The 18753-nt window shown below is 42.8% G+C and overlaps 1 protein-coding gene across 1 annotated transcript in view; it reads left to right on the plus strand.

Moving 5' to 3' along the window:
* Nucleotides 1-6685: 6685 nt before the first annotated feature.
* The window catches only part of LOC139368701 (ephrin type-B receptor 2-like), a 53003-nt gene continuing 40935 nt past the window's right edge, over nt 6686-18753 (plus strand). The window contains exon 1 of the mRNA XM_071107961.1: nt 6686-6817. Coding sequence (XP_070964062.1) covers nt 6721-6817 — 97 coding nt within the window. The 5' untranslated portion in view covers nt 6686-6720. The remainder of the gene's footprint in view (nt 6818-18753) is intronic.

Below are 18753 nucleotides of genomic sequence, written 5' to 3' on the forward strand. Positions count from 1 at the left end.
CCTCCACCTGTTCTCTCAAAATGGTGGTGCATTTCCTGAAGCCAGGAGACGGCAAGCCCGGTACAGTCCTGCTGTCTGCAAAGCCCCGCTCCAGCTATAGTCCATGAACATTCCGTTTGTAGTTGACAATCCTTTTTCAGTCTCTGTGTGTTTTTTGTAAGGTTAATAGTAGGTATTCTGAATGCAACTATTGTGTGTTTTTATATTGTGTTGGTTAGTATATTTAAGGGCTTGACTTATTTGTATGCATGCAGCATATATAGTCCCACTGTTCATTGCTTCGCGTGATGTATTGTTGCCTCTACCTTCTTGCCTTTGTGATGTTGTTTGTGCCCAAAAAAGTTTGTACCATGTTTTGTGCTGCTACCATGTGGTGCTGCTGCCATGTTGTGTTGCTACCATGTTGTTGTCATGTGATGTTTCTACCATGCTGTGTTGCTGCCGTGTTGTTGTCTTAGGTCTCTTTTTATGTAGTGTTGTGGTGTCTCTCTTGTCTTGATGTGTGTTTTGTCCTATATTTTTAATTTTTAATCCCAACCCTTGTCCCCACAGGAGGACTTTTGCCTTTTGGTTGGCCGTCATTGTAAATAAGAATTTGTTCTTAACTGACTTGCCTAGTTAAGTAAAGGTGAAATAAAATAAATACAATGTAGCACTTTTTAGTCTTTATGACCCTTTAACATTTGATGTCTATTTTGGGATAACTTTGTGTTGCATGCCTTCCATACCAGGTCTTTGTTGACTTTGGCCGATCCCAGAACTTGTCTGCTACAGGCTGGAATTAAATGAACCCCCCCCAAAGCAAATGTTATGCAGTGTCTTTGTTTACTAATGTCACCCTGCACACACACTTCTTTACATGCACATGCATATGCTAAAATGAATGAGAGGTTAGATAGGGCCAGGACCAAGAAGCACAGCTCAGAGGTATATGGACAGGTATGATAGAAGATTCTCAGCGGGACCAAGCCATCCACACGTAATGGATGCAAATCAAATATTTTAAAATAAATAATTATAACAATAGCAACAACATCAGTAAGGCAAGCAGTTTTCATATTCAAAATGAAAGAGGTAATAACTTCATCTAGATTGTTAAAGAAGGATTTAGTAATAAAAACTGGAACACATTGAAATAGATGGATTAACCTTGAAAGAAGCCTCCAGCTCTCAAAGTCTAGTTTGGTATGTTAAAGTAACTCTGTTTGGTATGTTATAGTAACTCTGTTTGGTATGTTATAGTAACTCTGTTTACCTTTAGGAGGTCTTTCAAATGGCGGGTAACTGAGACACCCAGATATGTGAACCCTTTTGGAAGTTAATTTGTATCACAGGCAGTCGGCCATACAGTAGCTACAGACAAAACACAAAGTGAATCCACACCCTTAGAAAAAAGGGTTCCAAAAGGGTTCTTCGGCAATCCCCATAAGACAATACTTTTGGTTCCAGATAGAGCCCTTTTGGGTTCCATGTAGAACCAACAGGGTTCTAGCTGGAACCAAAAAGGGTTCTTCAAAGGGTTTTCCTATGGGGACACCCGAAGAACCTTTTTAGGTTCTCGATAGCTCCTTTTTTTCTAAGAGTGAATCCTCAGAATGGATTACTGCATGTGAGTGTAGGAGGAATTCCTAAGGCTCAGAGCCTGTCTTATATTCACAATTTGTGTTAGATATGTGCTTAGATATGTACCAAAATGCAAAAGAGAGAGAGAATGCAAATTAGAGATTTTCTAGACACCTCTCCACCCTCGCTCCACAAGCCAAGCCACTTCCGGATGGAGTAAAAAGAGGAAAATGCTATTTGCTGCTGTCCATTTCTGACCCCTCCTATCTCTGCTGTGAACTCATCACTGCAGCCAAGCAGGAGAAAGTGGAAGGTCACTGACAGACAGATAGACATTAACCCCATGCAGCGTGAATAGTTTTTCTTCACATTGCCATCATACAGGTGTCAAAGTGAGATGTCAATTACAGTCATCTTGACATTTGTATGTTCTACATCATTCCTTAATTAATATTGACTTTTTAAATTAAGATTTTTGATTATGCAAAATTTACAGAATGTAGGTTTTGGGTACATGCATGACTGACTGCCTATTTCTGCTAGTTTCTTCTAAACAGCATTTATGAAAAATTTAAAATAAAAAGATGGTGAATTCTCAGGAGAACAATGTCTGGCACAAGATATTAAAGTACTTTTTAACTACTGTATTTGCTTCTTCCTGCAGCTGCGTGGCAGTCTTTGTAGAGACCATTTAGCTCCGGAAATGTCTTCCAGAGCAGGCTCGTGTCACCTCCATCAGCAAGGTCAATTTTTTTCAATTTAGTGCAGAGGCCTGAAAGGCCAGACGCACTTCAGTACACATCATAATCAAGGACAAGTTCACTGGGTGCGAGGGACTGGAAATAGTCAGTGTAGTGTTTAATTACTGTACTTCTCATTTCAGGAAACAGTTAGGATTTGTGGTGGTGAAATGCTGAGAATTTTTTTTTATTAAGTATGGCATTAAGTACGGCATCCATATTAGGACATCTTCGGACATCTTCAGACATCCACCATGTACCTTGTCACCTCTTCACCTCACGCCTCACTCTGACTTATCTCACTCTGCACTGCACTAGTCAGAGGTCACCGAAAAGTTACCTTGACCATTTCAACCTTATTCTTTGCAATTAATTAATTATAATAATTTTTTGTCTAGTAAATACTTATTTCCCAAGCATTGGTTTTTGCCTGGAGGCCCAATTTGTCCACATAATGATCCAATCCCTGATGGTTTTGTTTTGTCATTACAGGCAGGAAACGGTCAGGGGAGTTGTTTGATCATAGTGTGAGTCTTCAGCATTTGCCTCGGGGAAAATCAGGGAAGTGAGTGGGTGTGTGTCTTTTCGTAATGCATGATGTAAGTCCATAGACTATTGAATTCTATAAAAAGACCTTTATCCAAGACCACACTAGTTATGTAGCTCTTTTGTACGCCATGTTACCATGTGTGTACGTATCTGTGTGTGTGTGTTTGTGTGTTTGTGTGTGTGTTTTATCCCTTTGTATTTGAGGGTATGAGCTGACCATGGATCAGTTTTATAACATTCATTAAAAAATCTGTGGCCGACTTTACTTCCCTATCTAGTCAGGTTGTGTTGCTAAATTTGGCTGTGTGGCAGGATCGACATGAAATAATAAAGAAATGAGCGTCATCAGTGAAGGAAGCCAGAGAGGGAACCAGCTTCCAAGTTCAATTTATGACCCATAAATCAAGACAGATTAGACCTGACTGGATTGTTGGTGCCATGTGTGACCTACAATCTGTGCTCAGCTCGCATTGTCAGACTAGAGGGTGGCCGATCTCCCTGTGCAAAGGTTTCCATGGGAACGACCTCTGGCTCCTCTAATCTGCTGTTTTCCAGCCCTCACTCATCTTGAGACTGAGTTATGCTGGATTCCTTTATGTCAGTCCCATAATCTTCTGCTCTATTTCCTCACCCTAGACCCACTCCCTCTTTGCCTCCCCCTGCCCCCCTCCTCACTTCCCCCCGCCCTCTCTGGTCGGCAGGCACTGCTCTGTTTTATCTTCCTTACATCTTTATCTACCGAAACTCTACTGTGTTTTGCTGTGAATCAGCCTGGTTTTCCAACTGAAATCCCAGCAGCATGTTTCACATTCATCTGCTATATAATTGAACTGAAATACTCGAAAAATATGCCAGATATCAATTTTTCCACAAAATGCATTGTATGATTAATGTTGGCAAATATTCTAGATGTAAATATGAAATACACAGAAGCGCGATGGGGATGCTTTGTCATTATTTTGTTATTTCTCATTGAGCGGATCTCAGCTGTCCACAGGCAGCACAGGAACACAGATCCAGCGCCAGCCTGCTGCTCACTCTCTGAGAGTGTACAGTGACAATAGACATGCATATGGTTTTGATCAGCACATCAATGTGTTTGATGAGTCCCTGTGCATCAAACATGTATAATTCAGAATCCAAACAGTTGTGATGTGCTAGATCCACCTAGCCGCTAAATGATGCTAGTACATCAAGACCCATAGTATACAGTATTCAGGTAGGATCAACATTCAAATTATTAATGCAGTGGCCAGTGGGTGGTTTAATTGTTTTCATTCTAAATAGTTTTTTCTTTGGTTGTGTTATTCTGTCTTTATGCAATATGGAAGCAGAAATAGCAGGTGTTTTTTTTTTTTACTTCAAAATATAATCTTAAATACACATTTATTCAAACTATTAAATTAGGACTGTATCCAACAATCTTATCATAATAATTAATTTTATAATAAATGTAATTAATATAATAAATAATTATCTCATCATAATAAATTTATTGATGGGCAGATCTTGATTAAGGTGTTGTTGGGAAATGAACGTACTGTTCTTACAGTAGGGGGTTTTAAGGCTTGATATCAGGTGCCCTGCGCTCCATGTCTGTCACATTACTTTAAGTGCTGTTGATTAGAGAAATGGGAAGTGTTAATCCATGACTAAATAGGGGTTAATTCCAGGATGCATTGCTTTGTTGATGTTCTCAGGTTAGGGTCAAAGACCAAGTGTGCACTTGACAATGGGCCACTTGTTTCTTACTGACCATACCAAATCCTAGCATTCCAATTGGATGATCCATCACACTAAGCAGACTCAGACAATAGTCTACCCTCTCTATGATTATAAAGCCCCAATCTGTCATTTCTGTTTCCAGGCGTCAACCTGACTCCCAACCTCTCCAGAAACCATTATTTCTAAAAAAACACAACTCATATCATGTTGTTTCTATTTCCTACACACGGTGGCACCCTTGTTCTTGAAGGATACTGTACATTCAGGAGAAGTGCCAAAGATGTCTGACCTTTTCATTTGAAAATAGTTCACATGCTTTTCTTTGTTTATTATTCACCTACAGATTATCATAATAAATATAAATATATACATTTATAAAAATGATACTTACTGCTGAGGCATTTGAAAAGTCTTAATATTTGAGCAGAGAGGTGTAATAATGTTCATGCAGCTGCTTCAAAGAGCCAGTGGCTTTAATGACCATTAGTTAAGAAACACTATGCACTACTCTTATCTCCACTCAACAGTGTGATCCTAACGTGTGTGTGTGTGTGTGTGTGTGTGTGTGTTCCAAAACATGTCCTATAAAGACAGGCTCAGTCAATCAACAAAACAAACAATTGAACCACTTTATTCAAATATTTTATGAATGTATGCTCTATGTAATTGTAGCTACAACTGGTGGCAGGCTATTTATAGTGATGGTGGTAGTATTGTTGCTAGTATGTACACAAAAAAAGATGAAATCCACCATATAATAGTTCACATTGAGTTGATTTACAGTAATTACAACAATTATTAAAATCTCATATCAGAGGGATCTTGCAAAGGAAGATTGCAGCCATCTTCAAATTACAGATACACTACAAAAGTATGTGGACCCCTGCTCGTCGAACATCTCATTCCAAAATCATGGGCATTAAAATTAAGTTAGTCCCCCCTTTGCTGCTTTAACAGCCTCCACTCTTCTGGGAAGGCTTTCCTCTACATGTTGGAACGTGGCTGTGGGGACTTGCTTCCATTCAGCCGCAAGAGCATAGGTGAGGTTGGGCACTGATGTTTGGTGTTAGCACGCAGTCAACGTTTCAATTCATCCCAAAGGTGTTGGATAGCGTTGAGGTCAGGGCTCTATGCAGGCCAGTCAAGTTCTTCCACATAGATCTTGACAAACCCTTCCTGTATAGACCTCGCTTTGTGCATGGGGGCATTGCCATGCTGAAACAGGAAAGGGCCTTCCCCAAACTGTACGTCTAGAATGTCATTGTATGCTGAAGCATTAAGATTAGCCTTCACTGGAGCAAAGGGCACAATCCCAAACAATGAAAAACAGCCCAAGACCATTGTTCCTCCTCCACCAAACATTACAGTTGACACTATGCATTTGGGCAGGTAGCATTCTCCTGGCATCCACCAAACAAAGATTTGTCCGTCGGACTGCCAGATGGTGAAGTGTGAAGAGCTATACACCACTCCAGACGACGCTTGGCATTGGGCAGGATGATCTTGCTTGGCCATGGAAACCCATTTCATGAAGCTCCCAACGAACAGTCATTGTGCTGACCTTGCTTCCAGGGGCAGTTTGGAAATTGGTTGTGAGTGTTGCAACCGAGGACAGACGATTTTTACACGCTGCGTGCTTCAGAACTTGGCGGCCCCGTTCTGTGAGCTTGTCTGGCTTACCACTACGTGGCTGAGCCGTTGTTGCTCCTAGACGTTTCCACTTCACAATAACAGCACTTACAGTTGACTGGGCAGCCCTGAAATTTGACAAACTGACTTGTTGGAAAGGTGGCATCCTATGATGGTGCCACGTTGAAAGTCATTGATCTCTTCAGTACGGGCCATTCTACTGCTAATGTTTGTCTATGGAGATTGCATGGCTGTGTGCTCAATATTAAACACCTTTCAGCAACGTGTGTGGCAGAAATTGCCGAATCCACTAATTTGAAGGGGTGTCCACACACCATTGGCCATGTCGTGTACATTGCCCCCTGTATGATTCACGTTGGTTTCGCCCAAACGTTTAGATTATGCGTGTTCTCCCTGCAAAAGCGGTCCGTTCTAACCATTGGCTGTGTGTGGTTTTGCGCTTCTGTAGATGAATTCGCTGTCAATGGCCCGCTGGTGGACCTGTTTTCTATGAATGCCTTGGCTTCTTACAGCCAAAATGCCAAGTATTTCAGTTGTTATGGATATGTTATATTTTGTATGGATATTTCCAATGGTAGGGGCTGTCGAAGGTAAGAACGCTGCTTTTTCTTTATCTCGTCAGAATGCATAATTAAAACGTGCATGAACGACTGTCATAAGCTCTCAGCAAAAATATATTAATTATACAGTGTCAATTATTCATTCCGTAGGCGTAAGGTATACCGCAAATACCATGTAGCCTACATACAGGAATGATGTGGTATTCTGATAGTGTTTTTGATTGTTTAAAAAACAATGATGACAGTAAAGGCATTCTGAGGGACTGTCACATTGGAACGCCGATGTTTGTATGCATCAAAGCCGGATTAAAATTTGTTGAGAGAAAAAACTATTATATTAGATTAAATGCTCAAAAAGAAATGCAGTATATCGTTTAAGCAATAATAGGTAAAATAGTGCTACAGTCATTTTATAGTCCAAACCACAAGTTTTGACTCATAAACGAACTGTAGGCATAAATATTGTAGCAATGAACATGTTTCATAGCATATCATTATAATACGGTAGAAAATGTTGTTTAGACACCTAGCTGTGTGTGTGTGTGCGTGTGTGTGTGTGTGTGTGTGTGTGTGTGTGTGTGTGTGTGTGTGCAGGGGGAGGGGAGGGGAATACTTGTAGTGAACAAACCCTGTAACCCAATGCTCATGGCGAGTCGTTTGTGTTATTCCTTCGATAATAGAAAGTAGAGTATGTCAAATAGACTGCCTATACACAAAACATTAAGAACACCTTCCTCATATGTAGTTGCCCTCAGAACAGCCTCAATTCGTCAGGGCATGGACTCCACAAGGTGTCAAAAGCTTTTTACAGGAATGCTGGCCCATGTTGACTCCAATGCTTCCCACAGTTGTGTCAAGTTGACTGAATGTCCTTTGGGTGGTGGACCATTCTTGATACACACTGGAAACTGTTAAGCGTGAAAAACCCAGCAGCGTTGCAGTTCTTGACACAAACCGGTGCACCTGGCACTTAATACCATACCCCGTTCAAAGGCACTTAAGTGTTTTGTCTTGCCCATTCACCCTCTGAATGGCACGCATACACAATCCATGTCTCCATTGTCTCAAGGCTTAAAAATCCTTCTTTAACTTGTCTCCTCCCCTTCATCTACACTGATTTGAAGTGGATTTAACAAGTGACTTCAATAAGGGATCTGAACTTTGACCTGGATTCACATTGCCAGTCTATGTCACGGAAAGAGCAGATGTTCTTAATGTTTTGTATACTCAGTGTATATGTTTCTATCTCATTGGTACATCCCTCATCTATTCTGAACATTAAAACAAAATGAGAAGAAGATTTGAACTATGAATTCTCAGATGATGAATGGAAGCATGTATTGTTTAGTGTCCATTTATCATACATTTGTGCTACACATGTCCTTGTTCATGTACCCAAACCTAAATCCTCTATGTGACCGATATTCTTAATGTTTTGTTCACTCAGTGTATGTTAAATGTTATGTTGAATCATGGCCTTGCTTGCAATTCAATTACACACACACACGCACATACACAGAGAGAGAGAGAGAGAGAGAGAGAGAGAGAGAGAGAGAGAGAGAGAGAGAGAGAGAGAGAGAGAGAGAGAGAGAGAGAGAGAGAGAGAGAGAGAGAGAGAGAGAGGTAACAAACCTGTGGAATGTTCATCCTAAGGGGAGCCCAGCCCCTGTTGTTGTCTGATGAATAGCATGGTAATATATTTTTTATTATATATGTATATCCTATTGTATGTACAGGTGTCATTTAAAAAAAGCAAGCATTCACTCTGAACAGCATCCATGGGATATTTTGGTCTGGAGTTAAGTTATATGCTCCCTCGGTCATTCCACAATAGTTCAAGTTTCTTATGTATTTAATGAAAGATGGGTTTGAAGTGGGGAAGCATAACTGACCCATGATTACCAAATTTAGCCCAAAGAAATCAGATTGGTTGTGCTTGGAAAGGCTTTTTGTAATAAAAAGCTGATCTGGCCCTGTGGTGTGATTTTCAGGGTTTGAGAGTTAAAGCTACTTAGTCTGAGTTTAAAGAATATGATGGCAGAAGAACTTAAAAGATATTCAAGATTCCTTAATTTACTGCTTTGGTAACAACAGTGTAACAACGGTTGCAATATGTAACCTTTTGGGCGACCTGACCAAATGTACATAGAAATGAGAATTATAGATGTGTCATTCTCATTCAAAGCCTAAGAAGTCTAAGAAGGGGTAGATCTATTTAATGTGCTCTATTTCTATTCTTCCGTTTCGTTATCGTGTCTTTTGCGTTCGGTTTTGCACACCAGCTTCAAACAGCTGAAAATAAAATATCTTTGGTTATTGAAAATATATTTCACAGCGGTTTAGATGGCAAAATGACTCTCTACACTATACATTGCTTGTTTTGTCACATAAACTGAAATGAGGCAAACTATTTTAGCAACCAAGAAATGGCGAAGTGATTTTCACAATTGCACCTTTAACATTGAAAGTACATTTGAAACATAATAACAGAAGTTATTATGAAGAAGAATTGTAAATGATCTAACTCAGAGGTCACTGAACTAGTTGCAGTATAGAGCCAACATGGGATAAAGGCAAGTTACCTTACATGTTAAAACTTGATACATCAAGATATGTGATAAGAAATCACAGAAAATTACTTAACAAATGTGTTACTGGTTAACAGTATGCCTGCCTAACTGTGTGACTGTTGTGCTTATGTGCATAACATCAAACATATGCCAAGCCTATTACAATGTCACCAAACTTCTGACAAAAACTGTTCTAAAATCTAAAAGTCTAGATGCCTTTTAATTATTCCCCTCACCCCCTTCTTACTAAGGGACCATGTTCTCTTGCTTCAGTCAGTCAATCGAAAAAATAAGAAGTTGTGTGGGGTCATGTGATATCTGTCTCTCAGCTCTCGGCCCATGTGACGTCTGCTTTCTCTGCTCTCACAGCCTGCTGTCCTCTCTTGTCCCGCTGTATCATCAGTGAGACCTCCCTCCCGCCCCCTGGCTGGGCTGCACTCTCTCCCATGTTTCCAAGCCTTTATGTAAGCGGGGCAGACCTGACCGATTTCAGCCATGTCAAGAGCTATCGACTCAGCACTGGCCTGCATAGACTGCCCCCCCGCCTCCCCTCTCCCTCTCCCTCTATCTCCTTCTCTCTCTCTCTCTCTCTCTCTCTCTCTCTCTCTCACTCTCTCTCTCGCTCTCTCTCTCTCCTTCTATTTCTCTCGTTCTCTCTCTCTCCTTCTATTTCTCTCTCTCTCTCTCTCTCTCTCTCTCTCTCTCTCTCTCTCTCTCGCTCTCTCTCTCTCCTTCTATTTCTCTCGCTCTCTCTCTCTCCTTCTATTTCTCTCTCTCTCTCTCTCTCTCTCTCTCCTTCTATTTCTCTTTCTCTCTCTGCTTCTCTCTCTTTCTTTCTCTCTCTCTCATTCGATTTCTCTCTCTCTCTCTCTCTCTCTCACTCTCTCTCTCTCTCTCTCTCACCACTATGTTCTTTCACAGACATGGCTTCCTTTTTTGATCTCACTGAGTCGGGCCTTTGTTGTGGTTGGTTACACATAACAAACAGTTAGATGCAGATGGTACCCATGTATGTGAATTTAGGTATTTTTTATCCAGAGGAGAGGAGTGCAACTGTAAATGTTTGGCATGTAATGGCAGAGTCATGTACCTGGGTGTCTTTGCTGTTCCACACCTGGCCTACAGTCTTGGACTGTGTGATACAGTATGTAATCGTTCACAGCAGCAGTAGGCTACTGCAGTTCGGTGGTTCTTCTTTCCATCCACCTCTTTGGTCTATCTATCTATACACTTTTTATCATGGTCAAATAAAATAGCAGATTTTTTTAGGAAAAATTAGCTCTGCAATATCACAACAACTCTGCCGTAAATAGTCATGCCATGCATTAGTCAGCGGGATTTTTTTAGCAATGTCTTCCGACAAGCCCAGGCCATACCTGGCCATTGGTTCCAGACAAAACACACCCCTTATATTAAACATAAGTTCAATCAAATCCATGAATCACAATTTCTTCACTTATGTATTCAGGAGAATAGCCTTTCTGCTCTTTGCAGACATTTTGTTGTGCAGGACAATCAATATTCAGTGTTATGCTGCTCTTCAGTGCAGTACTCTTTCCCCTTTCCCCTCTGGGAGCAGTGACAGAAAATATTGAGCATCAAAACAGCCCATGACCTACTTCTCCTTCTGCCCTATGGTGGGCTTGCAAAAACTCAGAGAACATGGTTACGCTTACATGACTGAGACACTCAACAGTGAGTGATATGTAAATGTCACAAGCTATATAGGATGCCACGCATCTGTGCATGGTAGTCCTAGAAGGCTATAATGTTGAGCCTTAGGGGGGTACTTGATTCTGAAAATCCTGTTACTGAAGGCAAATCTCTAATCCGCAACTCCTTGTCCGTCCATCCGGATTGTATAATGTGTGGATATCTGTAAAGAAACCGTCACCTATAACTCAGCTGGGGTAGACAGTGGTAGGCTATATGGAAGAATGTCTTTCAAGCTGTCCACCACAGCCAAGTTATAGGTGCTGGTTTGGATAAAGATAGGCTCAGACGGTTTCTTTATAGATATCCACACATTATACAGTCCGGATGGATGGACAAGGAGTTATGGATTATAGATATACCTTCAGTAAGAGGATTTTCGGAAATAAGTACGTCCCTAAAAGATTTTGCCAGTTATTTTCCAGGCCTCGCCTTGTAGCCTTCTAGGACTCCCATGCGCAGATTCGCGGCATCCTATATAGGGCTATATATACCCTAGTTATGGATATAGATTTGTTATGGGTCTATCCTTGTAACCATGTTGAATTATAGCCTGACAAGCATTCACCAGGTAAGAAGGACAAGCACATGCGCCAAATAAGCAAATCTGCCTCTTGGACAGATTTATTAAGGGTTTGCAACTGTGGAACATTGACACATTTTGTATCTAAAAAATGTCTCTAAATGGGATAGTCCTACACCTTACCTCAATACCTTATTCCTTCTCTACGTTTCATGTTTTATTCCCTCTGGATAACAACAGGTATAACATTTCATTGTGGAAAAGGCTTAGTAAATTGGCTTTATACATTAAGATTAAATGTCCAATGCAGCCATTTTATCTCAATATCAAATCATTTCTGGGTAACAATTAAATACCTTACTGTGTATGTTAAATTAAAATGGCAAAAAATTCTCAAGCAATCATTTTACTAGAACTGTCTGGGAGTGGTCTAAGTGGGGAGGGGAAAATTAAAACTAGTTGTTATTGGCAGAGAGGTATGGTACTCCCTTTCTTATTGGTCTGTTAACTAATTTACCTCCTGGTGATTTCACTAGGCAGGCCAAAACTCCATGCCACCAAAACAGGCTGAAATTGAATGTGGTCTTTTCAAACAGCTCTTACACTAAAAGGGCATTATCATAATTTTCACAATTTCACAGTATTATTCCAACCTTGTAGTGTGGAAATATACTGTATATAAAACACAGGAAAATCACGTTTTGTACTGCACCTTTAAGATCACATTATTGGTCAATTATAAGGTCCAACCAAAATTTGACTTCTGCTTTTAACCCAACTCCTCTGGGGAGCTGTTGTGGGGGTGTTAAGTGCCTTGTTCAAGGGCACAACGGCAGGCAATGGAATCTAGGATTTGATACCAGCAACCCTCCTGTTGCCAGCTTGCTTTCCTCCTGATTTTTCCCGTCGGTCACAGGATTCGAACTGGCAGCCCTCCGGTTGCTGGCTTGCCTCTATCACTGCTAGGCCACCTGCCTATCAGGTTTCAGGTAAGACCCAAGTGCAGACTGTGTTGAAGTATGAATGGTTATTGCAACAACAGGGGACGGTAAACGACAGGTCAAGGCAGGCAGGGGTCGATAATTTAGAGTAGTGAGGCCAAGGTACATGATGGCAGGCAGGCCCAGGGTCAGGTCAGGCAGAGGTCGGTAATCCAGAGTGGGGGGGCAAAGGCACAGGACGGCAGGCAGGCTCAGGGTCAGGACAGGCAAGGGTCAAAACCAGGAGGACGAGAAAAGAGAGACTGGGGAAACAGGAGACAAAGAGCTGTGAGACATGGGTTTAGATCTAGACACATGAAAAGTAGAAAGTATACAGAGGGTACGGGGCAACAGAGGATGAACAGCAGAGGGGCTATTGATTTTGGAGCAGGGGGGGAAAGGTCTCGGCTTGTAGCCGCGGGGCTATAGCGGCGTGCCAGCGCATGCAGCTTAATCTCCTTGAGTGCTGGTCGGTGTTGTGGAAGCGAAGTGGCCCGGGCCTTACTGAACCACTCCTGGAGGTCCTGGTACTCCGCAGGAATGGCGGAGAGGTTCGGGGCAATTTCCAAGCCCCCAGGAAGACATCCCGGGGCAGGCAGAGCTGATTTCAGACAATGGGCATGGCAGAACAGGCTCCAGCCCACGATGGCACCAATAGACCAGTCAATCAAGGGATTGTGTCGCTGGAGCCAAGAGAATGCAGAGACTAAATTAGCAGGAATTAGATTGTCTCGCTGTGGTTCCCCAACACTCGTAGGTTGATAGGAGGGGTTGAGTGGTGATGCCCAGCTCGGACGCCAGGGTAACGTCCATAAGACTCATATCGGCCCCCGAGTCGATGAGTCTCTGGAGAGACTTAGACTGGTCGCCCCACAACAGGGTCGCATGGAGAGAGGCGAGAAGAAACATAATCCTTTATACCCACCAGAGTTCTCATTCCTACCAATGAGCTAGGTCTCTTGAAGGGACAGGTAGACACATAATGACTGGCAGAACCACAATACAGACAACTCTGGGTGTTAAGTCTGCGTACATGTTCGGCTGAAGGCAGCCTAGCCCTGCCGAGCTGCATCGGCTCAGGAAAGGGCATATCGGCAGTCTTCGGAGGCTCTTGGAGGAACTCGGGTAAGCTCGGATCCTCTCGGGGACAAAAACGCTGGGGACATCCGGAGTTCATCAGATGTAATGTGGGATCCTCGAGTGAGCGATTGGAACCGCAATCAGACGTCTTGTCTCTCCTACGTTCCTGTAGCCAACCATCGATCCGGATGGTTAAAGCGATGAGTGAGTCAAGATCCATTGGTTGTTCCTGGGCTGCAAGCTGATCCTTTACCTCCTCCGATAATCCATGCAGGAATCCATACAGCGCTTCCGGGTTCCATGCACCCTCCTCTGCTAGCGTGCGGAAATCCACCGCATAGTCTGCCACACTGAGGGAGTCCTGCCGAAACTGAAGTAACTTCCAGGCAGCCTCTCTCCTGGACCCCGGAGCCTCGAAAACCTTTCTCACCTCCGCCACAAATACCTCCAGACTGAGGCAGACAGTGGATTGTTGCTCCCACACCACCGTGGCCCAGGCGAGTGCCCTCCCGGACATAAGCATAATATGTATGCTATCTTCGAGCAGTCCGAGGAGAATGAAGAAGGCTGCAGCTCGAAAACGAGGGAGCACTGGGAGACAAAGGCCCGGCAGGTTCTGGAATCTCCATCATAGCGCTACTGGGTAGGTAAGCAGGGTTCCCGGGAAACCGGGGTGACGGCACTGTTACCAGCCAGGTTACTGAGGGGCTGGGAGGTTACCGTCTAGTAGGCAACCCACGGAATTGCTCCCACAAAGCGTCCAATGCTAGGTCGTGGCGTTCGGCCACTTCCTGGAACCCTTCCATCGGACCACGAAGCATCTCCTCATGTCTACCAATGAGGGCTCCTTGGGAGGAGATAGCATTGCGGAGCTGGTCCAAATCTGCTGGGTCAGTCATGGCCAGTTTGTACTATCAGGTAAGACCCAAGTGCAGACTGTGTTGAAGTAACAATGTTTATTGCAACAACAGGGGAAGGTAATTGACAGGTCAAGGCAGGCAGGGGTTGATAATCCAGAGTAGTGGGGCCAAGGTACAGGACGGCAGGCAGGCCCAGGGTCAGGCCAGGCAGAGGTTGGCAATCCAGAGTAGGGGCAAAGGCACAGGACAGCAGGCAGGCAAAGAGTCAAGACAGGCAAGGACGAGAAAAGAGAGACTGGGGAAGCAGAAGCTGAGACAAACCGCTGGTTGACTTGGAACAAACTGGCACAGACAGACAGAAAACACAGGTATAAATACCCAGGGTTAAGTCGGGAAGATGGGCGACACCTGGAGGGGGGTGGAGACAAGCACAAGGACAGGTGAAACAGATCAGGAAGTGACACCTGCCACCTGCCACATGGCTTAGCACTAATTTTGCATTGGAACAGGATCAGGATGTTGTCCATTTGAGACTTGATATGATCACCAGTGGGGGAGAAACTTTATTTTCTTCCTTGAAAATCATTGAAAAGTAATTGACAATTGGAGAGTGGGAAATCCTGATGAATGGCGATATTCTGAGGTTTACTGAGGTGAGCACTCCAGTGACAGAGGCAGGATAACTGTAAACCTCCTTGTTATTGTACTCTTATCAACTTCAATGAATTACCATATTGCCAGTGGGCTACCTGTTTGCAATTTCTATTTATCCTTTTTATGTCATTCTGTCACATGGGTCCTGAGTGGCGCAGTGGTCTAAGGCACTGCATTTTAGTGCTAGAGGCATCACTACAGACCCTGGTTTGATTCCAGACTGTATCACAACCGGCCATGATTGGGAGGCTCATAGGGAGGTGCACAATTGGCCCAGTCTCTTCCGGGTTAGGGTTTGGCCGGGGTAGGCTGTCATTGTAAATAAGAATTTGTTCTTAACTGACTTGCCTAGTTAAATAAATAAAACATCATCCCAAGTACTGTTTATGTTACCATACAAGGACAAATACTAACTTGAGGTACTTGTGTGTGTAAACACTCAAACATCGAGTAATCTATGTCAGTCACAAGGAGAACATAAGATTTCAGGCCCTCAACTCATGTAGTCACAATGTTTTTTTGACTCGATGAATGCTACCGATAGGAAGGAGAGTGCACACACACTTGGTTCCTCTGGCAGAAAACACTTTCAGGTTTTGATACAATTTAGCTTTACATTTTGTGTTGCAATGTTAATCTGTGTTAACAGCTGCAACTGCAAATTAATTTGAGTTCAATGTACTTGATCCAGTGTATTGTGTCAGTGCTGTAAGCCTCATCAGTCAAGTGTTTTCCAGTCCAATATTTCATCAACCCTCTCACAGTACAGAGAGACTGACAGAAATGGAGCACTTGAAAATCAATGGGTCCCAATTCTCCCATTAGACAAATTCTGTGTGAAAATGTCGATGCTGCTCCCATGAGCAGTAGCATACTAAAGAAGGTCATTAACTGGGACACTCCTTATAAATCAGTGCATGCAGCGTCTGTCTGTCCATGGAATGGAAATTGACTTACAGTACATCAGCCTATTTTGAAAAATGTTCCCCATTGCTCAACTTCTCTTGTTTTGTTCAGTTCACTTGACTGTAACTTTACAGATTAGGTTTCCCCCCATTGGCTTAACACCTAAGACCAATACAGTATTTTGCCTCCACATACCACAAATGACAGGATTTGAAAGAAGTCAGATAAGCCATGTGTTGCATTCACTTCCAGATAAGTCTTTTTTTGATGCCTGGATACATTTACATCACTTACGTCATGCTTGTTTTTGTTTGCAAACTTTGTGATGGCTTGGTTTCATTCGTTATGTAGGAGTTGTTCAACCAACATTGACGTGGGACATGGAAGCTGAAAGAAATGCTTTGTTGGGATGTCCTTTAAAGTTCATCAGGTACCGTAAAACTGTTTTTAAAACTGTTTTTAAATTCACAAGCTGTGGTCTTGAGTATGCCCACTTTGAATGCAATATCACATGCTTAGATGTAATTCATTTATTTTGATATTAGAAGCTCCATTCCCCATCTGGTAAAAATCTTCTAAACTTGTGAAAACTTGTAAAACCTAAACTGTCCAGTTTCACTATTTCTTACCATCATTTAAAAAAAAATGTATATATATATATATTTCACATTTAACCAGGTAGGCAAGTTGAGAACAAGTTCTCATTTACAACTGCGACCTGGCCAAGATAAAGCTGAGCAGTTCGACACATATAACAACACAGAGTTACATATGGAGTAAAACAAACATAGATTCAATAATACAGTAGAAAAATAAGTCTATATACAATGTGAGCAAATGAGGTGAGATAAGGGAGGTAAAGGCAATAAATAGGCCATGGTGGCAAAGTAAATACAATAAAGCAATTAAAACACTGGAATGGTAGATTTGACAGTAGATGAGTGTGCAAAGCAGAAATACTGGGGTGCAAAGGAGCAAAATAAATAAATAAATGCAGTAGGGGAAGAAGGAGTTGTTTGGGCTATTTATAGATGGGCTATGTACAGGTGCAGTGATCTGTGAGCTGCTCTGACAGCTGGTGCTTAAAGCAAGTGAGGGAGATAAGTGTTTCCAGTTTCATAGATTTTTGTAGTTCGTTCCAGTCATTGGCAACAGAGAACTGGAAGGGAGAGGCGGCCAAAGGAGGAATTGGCATTGGGGGTGACAAGTGAGATATACCTGCTGGAACGCGTGCTACGGTGGGTGCTGCTATGGTGCCAAAACGGATGACACTGTGATGGACTGCATCCAATTTGTTGAGTAGGGTGTTGGAGGCTATTTTGTAAATTACATCGCCGAAGTCGAGGATCGGTAAGATGGTCAGTTTTACGAGGGTATGTTTTGCAGCATGAGTGAAGGATGCCTTGTTGCGAAATAGGAAGCCAATTCTAGATTTAACTTTGGATTGGAGATGTTTTATGTGAGTCTGGAAGGAGATTTTACAGACTAACCGGACACCTAGGTATTTGTAGTTGTCAACATACAACATATAAGTCAGAACCGTCCAGAGTAGTGATGCTGGACGGGTGGGCAGGTGCAGGTAGTGATCGGTTGAAGAGCATACATTTAGTTTTACTTGTATTTAAGAGCAATTGGAGGCCACGGAAGGAGAGTTGTATGGCATTGAAGCTCGTCTGGAGGGTTGTTAACACAGTGTCCAAAGAAGGGCTAGAGGTATACAGAATGGTGTCGTCTGCGTAGAGGTGGATCAGAGACTCACCAGCAGCAAGAGCGACATCATTGATGTGTACAGAAAAGAGAGTCGGCCCAAGAATTTAACCCTGTGGCACCCCCATAGAGACTGCCAGAGGTCCGGACAACAGACCCTCAGATTTGACACACTGAACTCTGTCGGAGAAGTAGTTGGTGAACCAGGCGAGGCAATCATTTGAGAAACCAAGGCTGTTGAGTCTGCCGATGAGGATGTTGTGATTGACAGAGTCGAAAGCCTTGGCCAGGTCAATGAATACAGCTGCACAGTATTGTTTCTTATCGATGGCGGTTAAGATATCGTTTAGGACCTTGAGCGTGGCTGAGGTGCACCCATGACCAGCTCGGAAACCAGATTGCATAGCGGAGAAGGTACGGTGGGACAGAGTTTCCTATCCTCAGTGCAGTGGGCAGCTGGTTGGAGGTGTTCCTATTCTCCATGGACTTTACAATGTCCCAGAACTTTTTTGAGTTTGTGTTGAAGGTTTATTATTTCTATGTAAATTTCTGCTTGAAAAAGCTAGCCTTGGCTTTTCTAACTGCCTGTGTATATTGGTTTCTAACTTCCCTGAAAAGTTGCATATCACGGGGGCTGTTCGATGCTAATGCAGAACGCCACCGGATGTTTTTGTGTTGGTTAAGGGCAGTCCGGTCTGGAGAGAACCAAGAGCTATATCTGTTCCTGGTTCTAACTTTCTTGAATGGGGCATGCTTATTTAAGATGGTGAGGAAGGCATTTTTAAAGAATAACCAGGCATCCTCTACTGACGGGTTGAGGTCAATACCCTTCCAGGATACTCGGGCCACGTCGATTAGAAAGGCCTGCGCGCTGAAGTGTTTCAGGGAGCATTTGATAGTGATGAGTGGAGGTCGTTTGACCGCTGACCCATTATGGATGCAGGCAATGAGGCAGTGATCGCTGAGATCTTGG

The sequence above is a fragment of the Oncorhynchus clarkii genome, chromosome 16 (assembly GCF_045791955.1).
Source record: "Oncorhynchus clarkii lewisi isolate Uvic-CL-2024 chromosome 16, UVic_Ocla_1.0, whole genome shotgun sequence".
Classification (NCBI taxonomy): Eukaryota; Metazoa; Chordata; class Actinopteri; order Salmoniformes; family Salmonidae; genus Oncorhynchus; species Oncorhynchus clarkii.